Source organism: Hyla sarda, chromosome 2 (genome assembly GCF_029499605.1).
Source record: "Hyla sarda isolate aHylSar1 chromosome 2, aHylSar1.hap1, whole genome shotgun sequence".
Taxonomy (NCBI): Eukaryota; Metazoa; Chordata; class Amphibia; order Anura; family Hylidae; genus Hyla; species Hyla sarda.
The window spans coordinates 304,417,525-304,429,818 of record NC_079190.1 but is presented as its reverse complement, the minus strand read 5'-3'; the positions used below and the strand labels follow the sequence as shown (position 1 = coordinate 304,429,818).

At 42.1% G+C, this 12,294-nt stretch overlaps 1 protein-coding gene across 5 annotated transcripts in view; it reads right to left on the bottom strand.

Annotated features, from left to right (window-relative positions):
- Positions 1–12,294, bottom strand: part of KIF21B (kinesin family member 21B) — a 768,527-nt gene that overhangs the window by 133,828 nt on the left and 622,405 nt on the right. For all 5 annotated transcript variants that reach the window (XM_056557611.1, XM_056557612.1, XM_056557613.1 and 2 more), the window contains 3 exons: positions 8,378–8,449; positions 5,414–5,527; positions 5,279–5,317 (listed from right to left, as the gene is read on the bottom strand). In XM_056557611.1, coding sequence (XP_056413586.1) covers positions 5,279–5,317; positions 5,414–5,527; positions 8,378–8,449 — 225 coding nt within the window. The remainder of the gene's footprint in view (positions 1–5,278; positions 5,318–5,413; positions 5,528–8,377; positions 8,450–12,294) is intronic.

Sequence of the window (12,294 nt, the reverse complement as noted above, 5' to 3'; positions counted from 1 at the left end):
ATTCCCTTATGGGCATGCTGGGAGTTATAGTTTTGCAACAGCTGGAGGCACATTTTTTCTATGGAAAAGTGTACCTTCAGCTGTTGTATAACTACAACTCCCAGCTTGCACAATCAGCTAAAGTGCATGCTGGGAGTTGTAGTGGTGCATCTGCTGGTTGCATAACTACAACTCCCAGCATGCCCGTTGGCTGTCGGTGACTGCTGAGAGTTGTAGTTTTGCAACAGCTGAAGGCACACTGGTTGTGAAACAAGTAGCAAACCAGTGTGCCTCCAGCTGTTGCATAACTACAATCCCCAGCATCCCCAGCCAAAGTAGTATGCCTCCAGCTGTTGCATAACTACAAGACCCAGCATGCCCTTCCGCTGTCCGTACATGCTGGGGGTTGTAGCTTTTGCAACAGCTGAAAGCACACTGGTTGCAAAACACTGAGTTTGTTACCAAACTCGGCTTTTCACAACCAGTGTGCCTCCAGCTGTTGCAAAACTTCAACTCCCAGCATGCACTGATAGACCGTACATGCTGGGAGTTGTAGTTTTGCAACAGCTGGATGTTTCTCCCCCCCAATGTGAATGTACAGGGTACACTCACATGGGCGGAGGTTTACAGTAAGTATCCGGCTGCAAGTTTGAGCTGCGGCAAATTTTCTGCCGCAGCTCAAACTGCCAGCGAGAAACTACTGTGAACCCCCGCCCGTGTGACTGTACCCTAAAAACACTACACTACACTAACACAAAATAAAATAAAAAGTAAAAAACACTACATATACACTAGGGATCGACCGATATCGTTTTTTTAGGGCCGATACCGATAATCGGTGCAGGTTAGGGCCGATAGCCGATAACTTATACCGATATTCCGGTATAAGTTATCGGCTATTTAACCCCCTGCGACACCGCTGCAGATCATTGATTTAAAGCGGGCGCTTTAAATCAATGATCTGCAGTGGCTTTTGCGGGGCCATAGGCCGCCGCCGCCGCCACCACCCGCTTCTCTCCCCTACCTGCCAGGGTGGTCCGGGCCATCCATCCATCGTTCCTGTAGTGTCCGGGGGCGTTCCGGGTGGAGGGTGGTCCGGTCCGGGCTGTCCTTCTTCTCCGGCGGGCCTCTTCTCCACTCCGGGCAGGCTCCGGCCTAGTACGCTGCATAGACGTTGCTGCGCAGTGACGCCCGTGCGCAGCGACGGACCTGATGTCACGGCGTAGCGGCGTCTATGCAGCGTACTAGGCCGGAGCCTGCCCGGAGTGGAGAAGAAGACCGTGGGAGAAGAAGGACAGCCCGGACCGGACCACTCTCCATCCGGAACGCCCCCGGACACTACATGAAGGAAGGATGGCCTGGACCACCCCCATTACGGGTAAGTAAAAATTTTTTATTCACTCGGAGGGTGGGGGAGGGGCCCGACCGGTATAGCGGTATAGGAAAAAATCCATACCGGTATACCGCCTAGCATCACGGTGGGGGGTGCGACGCGGTGCGGTGGGTTGGAGCTGCGGTGCGGCGGGTCGAGGGGGTGGCGGTCGCGGTGCGGTGGGGGCGGTGCGGGGGGCGGAGCATTATCGGCTTATCGGCAAGATAATTGCCGATACCGATAATGCCCAAAATCGTGATTAACGGCCGATAATATCGGCCATACCGATAATCGGTCGATCCCTTATATACACATATCCCTACACAGCCCCCCTCCCCAATAAAAATGAAAAACGTCTGGTACGCCACGGTTCCCAAAACGGAGCCTCCAGCTGTTGCAAAACAACTACTCCCAGTATTACCAGACAGCCACTGACTGTCCAGGCATGCTGGGAGTAATACAACAGCTGGAGGCACCCTGTTTGGGAATCACTGGCGTAGAATACCCCTATGTCCACCCCTATGCAATCCTTAATTTAGGCCTCAAATGCGCATGGCGCTCTCACTTTGGAGCCCTGTTGTATTTCAAGGCAACAGTTTAGGGTCACATATGGGGTATCGCCCCAAAAGTCGTGAAACACCTGTGGGGTATTATAAGGTTCACTTAACCCCTTGTTACGTTCCCCAAGGGGTCTAGTTTCCAAAATAGTATGCCATGTGGTTTTTTTTTTTTTTGCTGTTGAGGCACCATAGGGGCTTCCTAAATGGAGCATGCCCCCAGAGTAAAATTTGCTTTCAAAAAGCCAAATGTGACTCCTTCTCTTCTGAGACCTGTAGTGCGCCAGCAGAGCACTTTTCACCCCCATATGGTGTGTTTTCTGAATCGGGAGAAATTGGGCTTCAAATTTTGGGGGGTATTTTCTGCTATTACCCTTTTTAAAAATGTAATTTTTTTGGGAAAACAAGCATTTTAGGGAAAAAAAATATTTTTTTTTACATATGCAAAAGTCGTGAAACCCCTGTGGGGTACTAAGGTTCACTTTACCCCTTGTTACGTTCCCCGAGGGGTCTAGTTTCCATAATAGTATGCCATGTGAGTTTTTTTTTTTTTGCTGTTCTGGCACCATAGGGGCTTCCTAAATGCGGCATGCCCCCAGAGCAAAATTTGCTTTCAAAAAGCTAAATGTGACTACTTCTCTTCTGAGACCTGTAGTGCGCCAGCATAGCACTTTTCACCCCCATATGGGGTGTTTTTTGAATCAGGAGAAATTGGGCTTCAAATTTTGGGGGGTATTTTCTGCTATTACCCTTTTTAAAAATGTTAAACTTTTGGGAAACCAAGCATTTTAGGAAAAACATTTTTTTTTTACATATGCAAAAGTCGTGAATCACCTGTGGGGTATTAAGGTTCACTTTACCCCTTGTTATGTTCCCCGAGGGGTCTAGTTTCCAAAATGGTATGCCATGTGTTTTTTTTTGCTGTTCTGGCACCACAGGGGCTTCCTAAAGGTGACATGCCCCCCAAAAACCATTTGTCGCTCCTTCCCTTCTGAGCCCTCTACTGCGCCCGCCGAACAATTAACATAGACATATGACGTATGTGCTTACTAGAGAGAAATTGGGTTTCAAATACAAGTAAAAATTGTCTCCTTTTTACCCCTTGCAAAAATTCTAAAATTAGGTCTACAAGAACATGCGAGTGTAAAAAATGAAGATTGTGAATTTTCTCCTTCACTTTGCTGCTATTCCTGTGAATGTCATTTTGAATACTTTGGGTGGTGCAGTTTTTATAATGGGGTAATTTGCGGGGTATTTCTAATATGAAGACCCTTCAAATCCACTTCAAACCTGAACTGGTCCCTGAAAAAAAGCGAGTTTCAAAATTTTGTGAAAAATTGGAAAATTGCTGCTGAACTTTGAAGCCCTCTGGTGTCCACCAAAAGTAAAAACACTAGAGATGAGCGAACTTACAGTAAATTCGATTCGTCACGTACTTCTTGGCTCGGCAGTTGACTTATCCTGCGTAAATTAGTTCAGCCTTCAGGTGCTCCGGTGGGCCGGAAAAGGTGGATACATTCCTTGGAAAGAGTCTCCTAGGACTGTATCCACCTTTTCCAGCCCACCGGAGCACCTGAAAGCTGAACACATTTATGCAGGAAAAGTCATCAACTGCCGAGCCGAGAAGTTCGTGACGAATCGAATTTACTGTAAGTTCGCTCATCTCTAAAAAACACTTCAATTTTATTATGCAAACATAAAGTAGACATATTGGAAATGTGAATTTAAAAAAAATTATTTGGAATATCCATTTTCCTTACAAGCAGAGAGCTTCAAAATTTTCAAATTTTTCATCAAATTTTGGGATTTTTCACCAAGAAAGGATGCAAGTTACCACAAAATTTTACCACTATGTTAAAGTAGAATATGTCACGAAAAAACAGTCTCAGAATCAGAATGATAACTAAAAGCATTCCAGAGTTATTAATGTTTAAAGTGACAGTGGTCAGAATTGCAAAAAATGTCCTTAAGGTGAAAAAGGGCTCAGTTCTTAAGGGGTTAAATAAATGCCATTTTCCCAATAAAAGCCCTGTATTATCATTTTAAAAAAAAACACAAATCATATACATAGTAGGATCCATAATGACGTGTACTATAAAGCTATAATGTAAATTATCCCGAGCGGTGAACGCCATAAAAACAACAACAAAAAAGCGCAAAATTCGCCAATTTTGGTACAAATAGCGGAATAATTTTTTTTAAAAGTTAGCATGTATTGCAAAAATAATAACAATAAAAAGTACAGCTTATCCTGCAAAAAATAACCCTTCATTTAATAGCATCGGACAAAAAATAACAAGTTATGGCTGTCGGAAAATTGTAACACAAAAAAGGGAAAAACTCTATTTTGCTCAGAAAAGGAAAAAGAACATAAAAAGCTATATAAAATATAGCAGAATAAATATGACATTACTTTTACCGCACAGTGAACACCATAAGAAAAAATTAATTAAAAAACGCCAGAAATTTTCCAGTTTTTCACATTATTTTGGAGTTTTTCGCAAAAAATGCTGCACGTGTCAACAAAAATGCACCACTTATATAAAATACAATATGTCACGAAAAAATAAACTCAGAATCGCTCCGCTCAGAAAAAGAGTTCTAAAGTTATTACCATTTAAAGAGACACGTGTCAAATTTTAAGTAAAAAGACCTGCATAACAAGGTGTTGGAACTTGAAAATGCCATCCTCTACCTCCTTAATACTGGCAGCTGTGGGTCCTGTCTCTAGCGTGCAGCATACTAAGTAGAAGCTAGTGTCCTAAGCACACAACCTAAACATTCTGTATGTGGTGATCCCTCCTTGTGTGCATGCAGGAAGCAGAAGACCAAAGACAAGACCCATAGCTGCCAGCACTAAGGAGGGAAAGGACGGCAGCTCCATCACTGCACAGGACCAACCAATGCTGGTTTGCCTGGTTTCTTTTAAAATGTACCATACCAATTACCAAATCTCCAAGTATGTGCAAATGTTTGAGCACAACTGTACAGCTAAAACAACACTATTCAGATGTATGGAACAGTTCTTCATGCGTTTTATACATGAAATAACGACAGCATTATATGATTTTAGATATTTTCTTATAAACAAATTTCCTTTCATAAAAATGACAGAAAATGAAAGTTGCTTAGATAGTAAGTAAAGCTGCTATTTTACACAGATAATATATGTTACAAATATCGAAAATGTTTAATATGCATTATGTCTTTCTGAAGTAGATAAAATATATTAAAGGCACAATTTTTATTTTCATTTTTTGAAGTACTGGAAATAAGACAAAACATATGTCTATTTTAGGATGCAGCAATATACATGTACAAAGGACTAAATATAATTTATATTTGTTTGATTCATAACTATATTTACTACCTGGGTATTTCTGAGAAGGAAGAGTCACTTTCATCAGACCTATAAAGAAAGCACAATTTAAAAACATATTTAGAAAATGTTACAAAGAAAGTCAAATGTCAAATGATGACAAGAGTGGGGACGGCAGTTTCTTACTTATCTAATGCATTCCCTGCAGACTGACTGCTTGATAGGCGGGAGAAGACATTCTTGTCATTACGCAGACGCATTGGAGGTGATAAAGGAGGTATCAGATGGGAGTCTAGACCTCTAATAAGAATAAGAGATATTTATTTGTATAGCTCCAACAGATTTATACAACTCCAACAGCACTTTACAATTTTTAAGGTGCAAATAAAGACAAGTATGAGACATTACAATATTTTACAATAAATCTTAAAGCAAGAGGAGTGAGGGCCCTGCTCACGAAAGCTTACAGTCTATGATGGGTGGGGTTCAGAAAAGGACAAAAAGTGCTTTATTGATACAATGGTCCAGCCACGTTGGGGGGTAATCTGGGAGGGGGTTTTAGCGACATTCTTGTGCTTCCGGATGTGGCACTTTTGAAGTCTCCAAGACCTATTGGTCCAAAAAGTGATGGTAGGGGAGATCAATTAGTTGAGGTTATAGGCCTGCTTTAGGGCATGTTTAAAACTGGTATGTCTGAGGGTTCGTGTTATTTTATTCCAGAGAAATTGTGAAGCACAAGTCTTGGAGAAACAAGTGGATTTTGGAAATGTTTTGAGATGCAAAATAGCCATGGCTGGTGGCTGCTGCTTTAAGAACCTTGTCATGCCCAAGGAAGGTTGTTGACCATAGAGTAGGGGAGCTAGCCAGAGGATATCGCTACAGCCACTGTTATACAGGAGCAGATAAACTTTTGGTAAGTGTCTGCAGCCCACCCTGTTGCCATTGACCTACGGGCATAGGGTTTGGGGGGAGCAGAGGGTAGGTGGGTAAATAGGTGTCTGGAGGAAGGGTCTGGGGGGACAAAGGAGTCTGGAGGTGGACAGAGGGGTCTGAAAGGGGTCTGAGCGGAACAAAGCAGTCTGGAGGAGGAGGCGACAGATGGGTCTTGGGGGAGAGAAGGGTTGGAAGGGGGACAGAGGGGTCTGGGGGGACAGATTGTACTGGAGGGACATATTGGTTTGGGGGGGACAAAGGAGTCTAGGGGAAAGAGATGGGGGGGGTCTGGGACAGAGGGGTCTGGAAGGGGGCAGAGGGCTTTGTATTTGCCACAGCAGTGTGCAACTGTGTATTAGGTAGTTGTGCTGGCTATTTTTCTTTTAGTTTTTGCTGTGCAATTTAGGGGGAATGGCACCCTCTCTAGCCATGCACCCCTCCCTGTTTCACAGGGGTTTTTTAAATTGATAGTGGATCCAGGATGCCACGCAGTCAGAGGCTATATGCCCAGCAGAGGTGAGTGAAAAGTGTTAGGGTCCCATCCGAAATGAAGCCACCTCCGCGTGGTGGATGGGGGACACGTTTTGATCAAAAAGTGTGCTAAGAGCCTCCATTTTTTGACTAAGAGTGCTGCTGCAACCTTCTTTTACGTATACTCTAGATGAAGGGTTTGCGGGGACACGAGTCTGGAAAGGGGGACAGAGAGGTCTAGACAGGGGGACAGAGGGATCTGGACAGGGGGACAGAGGGGTCTGGAGAATAAGAAGGAGGGGTCTCAGGGGACATAGGGATCTGGAGGGGAAAGAATAGAAGGAGGAGACAGAAGGGTTGGGAAGGGGGTAGAGGGGTCTGGAGGAGGAAGAGTAGGGGGCAGAGGGGTGGGAGGTAGAGGGGTATGGAAGAGGAGGAGACATAGGGGTCTAGAAGAGGAACAGAGGAGCATAGGGGGACATAAGTCTGATGGGCATAGGGGTCTGGAGGAGGACATAGGATTCTGAAAAAGGAGGACATTGGGTTCGGGAGAAGGAAGACAAAGGGGTCTGGGAGGCATAGGGGTCAGGAGAAGGAATTAGGGGTCTGAAGTATGACATAGAGGACATAGTGGTGATGGCACAGAGTTATATTCAGGAGCATAATGTGTGGCAGTATTATTTTCAGAAACATAGAATGTGTAAGCTGATAAGTACCATTTGGCCCAATATTGCCCAATAAAATTATATTTGGCAACTTCTATTTTTACATGTCTGTTATTTTTCTCTCACCTTACTATTAGCTGATTATGACAATCTGGAACAATTGTATAAGGCATACAGATTTATTTGTATTCAATCTTAATAATGTTTCCATGTCTATATTGGAATCACACATTTCAGACATTCCAGGAGATCTTAAAGTGGAATTTGAAAGGACAAATATAGGTGGACTTTTGGATCAATTCCATCTGTTCCACATATCATATACATAGATCTGATTTCTATACATTTCTCCAAATCAGACCTCGCTGCAGCCAGTAATAGGCTAAGGGACAGCGTGACACTCTGGGTCCTGATGTCACTCTGGGCTCAAGCGTAACAATTTCGGAAAGAGAAGCACAGCCATGGACCAAAGCGGGTCACCGGAGACACCACTGGAACGCAGGAGGTAAGTAAAAGTTTGTTCTGGAAAAAGGTCTGGAAAAAAGTGCTGCTGGATAACCCCTTTTAATATACAAACATGTACACAAACCCATTCATTATAGTTATTTTTATTTTATTACACTAGTTAGCATTCAAATAGCAAAAATGGGAATTCTGACAGTACTCCATCTTTGAATCATCTAATTAGATGCATGAACAAGCTTTGCTGATACAAATCTAAATAATATAGTCCTTCCCCAGAATTCTTTGCTTGTCTTTTACAGGGTTTGGAACAAAATGTTCCCACCTTTATTATTTTATATCTGACAATTATTTTGTTTAAGTTACTAACTTGTTTGTATGTTTGCAACATGCTTGTTACATTGTTATTTATTCATTTTCATTGTTATTGATGCCTTAAAGGTAATGTTATTTCATTTTGTAAAAATTCCTAAAAACTCCCATAAAAATGTAATAAAAAATAAATAAAATAAAAATGAAAACAAAAAAAAAGTTTCCTATAATATTAAAAATGAGATGCGGATTCTGCACAACACTCCATTGTAAACCTTTACATTTTTAGCACTTAATTTTGCTTTACCTGAGCTGCACTCTGTCATAAGATTTTCTGCGTGTCAGAGGTGAAGTGTTGGAGCCCCGGGACTGTCTTGGACTAAAAAAAAATAAAAATAAACTTACTGTAAATGACAAATGCCTAATATAAAGACAACACTTACTGTATTTGATGAATGAAAAGGTTCGAAAGAATACAGTACTAAATTGTTGCTACAATGGATGCAGAAAACAAGCAAGCACGTTGACTTCAGTAAGATTTCCCTGCACAATGGATAGCAAACATTTCTATGTAAGGACAAGTTTCCACTTGTTTTCTTTCTGGCAGTTTTTGGAAAACTTTGATTCTGCTAATACAGTGGGGATCAAAAGTTTGGGCACCCAGGTAAAAATTTGTATTAATGTACATAAAGAAGCCAAGGAAAGATGGAAAAATCTCCAAAAGGCATCAAATTACAGATTAGACATTCTTATAATATGTCAACAAAAGTTCGATTTTATTTCCATCATTTACACTTTCAAAGTAACAGAAAACAAAAAAATGACGTCCGCAAAAGTTTGGGCACCCTGCAGAGTTAATATCTTGTACTGCCCCCTTTGGCAAGTATCACAGCTTGTAAATGCTTTTTGTAGCAAGCCAAGAGTCTTTCAATTCTTGTTTGAGGTATCTTTTCCCATTCTTCCTTACAAAAGTCTTCCAGTTCTTTGAGATTTCTGGGCTGTCTGTCACGCACTGCTCTTTTAAAGGGGTACTCCAGTGGTCAACGTGTTTTTCCGTTTTTGACTTACCCTATTTGTTTTGTTTCATTTATGTTCTTGTTGTTTAGCCTACTCTATTTCCGTTCTTTGTTGTCTTTTTATCCACTTTGTTTTCCTATCTTTGCTTCTATTTCCTGTTTCTTGCTGTGCTGAAAACTACAAAGCCCAGCATGCCACATGCCTTGCTGGTTTGGGGTGGCTCCTTTTTTTTTTTTTTTGTTTGTTCCGCCCTTCCTACTATCCTACTATTTTCCCGGGTCAGCCCCCTTATACACAGCACACTAATATAATCAGCCTTGGTTGGGATATACTGTCATACACACACAAAAGGGACTACAACTCCCAGCATGTGTCATTCAGGAGTCTTCAGTCTGTGGTATAACACCAGCATGCTGCCTCTGTAGTCTCCTGGGGGTTATAGTTCACCACACCTCTGTAGACCATACACCAGTGTTACCCAACCAGGGTGCCTCCAGGTGTTGCAAAACTACAACTCCCAGCATGCCCTGACTGCCTTTGGGCATGCTAGGAGTTGTAGTTTTGCAACAGCTGGAGGCACACTGGTTGGGAAACACTGGTGTAACATGATGTGTAAGCTGAATAGGCTAGAACAGTGTTTTCCAACCAGTGTGCCTCCAGCTGTTGCAAATCTACAACTCCCAGCATGCCCAAAGTCTGGTTAAATGTAAAGTTATGCATCTGGGTACAAATAACATGCATGCGTCGTATGTCTTAGGGGGGGGGGGGGATTAAACTGGCAGAGTCACTGGTAGAGAAGGATCTGGGTATACTTGTAGATCACAGACTACAGAATAGCATGCAATGTCAGGCTGCTGCTTCCAAGGCCGGCAGGATATTGTCATGTATCAAAAGAGGTATGGACTCAAGGGACAGAGACATAATACTCCCCCTTTATAAAGCATTGGTACGGCCTCACCTGGAATATGCTGTTCAGTTTTGGTCGCCTGTCCATAAAAGGGACACTGTGGAGCTGGAAAGGGTGCAGACACGTGCGACTAAACTAATATGGGGCATGGAACATCTTAGCTATGAGGAGCGATTAAAGGAGTTACAATTGTTTAGTCTTGAGAAGAGACGTTTAAGGGGGGATATGATAAACGTATATATATAAGTATATAAATGGCCCATACAAAAAATATGGAGAAAAACTGTTCCAGGTTAAACCCCCCCAAAGGACGAGGGGGCACCGCCTCCGTCTGGAGAAGAAAAGGTTTAGTCTCAATGGGTGACATGCCTTCTTTACCATAAGAACTGTGAACTTATGGAACAGTCTACCTCAGGAACAGGTCACAGCAGGAACAATTAATAGCTTTAAAACAGGGTTAGATACATTCCTGGAACAAAATAACATTAATGCTTATGCAGAATTATAAAACTACATCCCTTTCCCTTATCCCCTTACACCCTTCCCTTCAATTCCCTGGTTGAACTTGATGGACGTATGTCTTTTTTCAACCATACTAACTATGTAACTATGTAACAGCTGGAGGCACACTGGTTTGTAAACACTAGCATACATACACACACACAACAGGGACTACAACTCCCAGCATGTGTCATTCAGGAGTCCCCCCCCCCCTCCCCCTTCACATATAGGGGGAGATTTATCAAAACCTGTGCAGAGGAAAACTTGCCCAGTTGCCCATAGCAACCAATAAGCTTGCTTCTTTCATTTTTATGAAGGCCTGTGAAAAATGAAAGAAGCAATCTGATTGGTTGCTATGAGCAATTGGGCAAGTTTTCCTCTGCATAGGTTTTGATAAATCTCCCCCATAGAGATCATTCCCAGTATGAGATTTCTTCCCCTGCAGTCCATACATCCCCAGCCCGTGCACCTTCTCATCCTCCCCTTCAGATAACACTTATCTTCTCTGTGAGGTCCTTCTCCTGTGCAGACCTATGTCCTTAGAATACAGAGCAGGGGGGAGGGGAGGTGAGGTGAGGAGCAGTGTACTCAGCTGGATGAGATGAGGGGGCGTGGCTTATGTGACAGGCGTGGCTTATGTGACATCTTGTCCACAACAGACTCAGAACTGTGGACAACAGTAAAAGAAAACTCTGAACTACAGAACTTCCTGCCCAACAAACAGGTAAGAAAAACACACACATGCTGCCAAAACATATAACACATGTATATTGCAAAAAAACTAAACTTACAAAGAAGATGCCATATAGTCAAAAAAATTAACCACCGGAGTACCCCTTTAACCCCTTAAGGACTCAGGGTTTTTCAGTTTTTGCACTTTCATTTTTTCCTCCTTATCTTTTATAAATCATAACCCTTTCAATTTTCCACCCAAAAATCCATATTATGGCTTATTTTTTGCGTCACCAATTCTACTTTGCAGTGACATTAGTCATTTTACCCAAAAATTCACAGCAAAATGGGAAAAAAAATGATTGTGCGACAAAATGGAAGAAAAAACGCCATTTTGTAAATTTTGGGGGCTTCCGTTTCTACGCAGTGCATATTTCGGTAAAAATTACACCTTATCATTATTCTTTAGGTCCATACAGTTAAAATGATACCCTACTTATATAGGTTTGATTTTGTCGTACTTCTGGAAAAAATCATAACTACATGCAGGAAAATTTATACGTTTAAAAATGTCATCTTCTGACCCCTATGACTTTTTTATTTTTCCACGTACAGGGCGGTATGAGGACTCATTTTTTGCGCCATAATCTGAAGTTTTTATTGGTATGATTTATGATTTATTCAGACTTTTTGATCACTTTTTATTCATTTTTTAATGGTATAAAAAGTGACCAAAAATAAGCTTTTTTGGATTTTGGTATTTTTTTGTGCGTACGCCATTGACCGTGCGGTTTAATTAATGATATATTTTTATAGTTCGGACATTTACGCACGCAGCGATACCACATATGTTTTTTTTTTATTTACACTGTTTTATTTTTTTATGGGAAAAGGGGGGTGATTCAAACTTTTATTAGGGAAGGGGTTAAATGACCTTTATTAACACTTTTTTTTTACTTTTTTGTTGTAGTGTTATAGGTCCCATAGGGACCTATAACACTGCACACACTGATCTTCTATGCTGATCACTGGCGTGTATTAACACGCCTGTGATCAGTGTTATCGGCGCTTGACTGCTGCTGCCTGGATCTCAGGCACGGAGCAGTCATTCGTCGATCGGACACCGA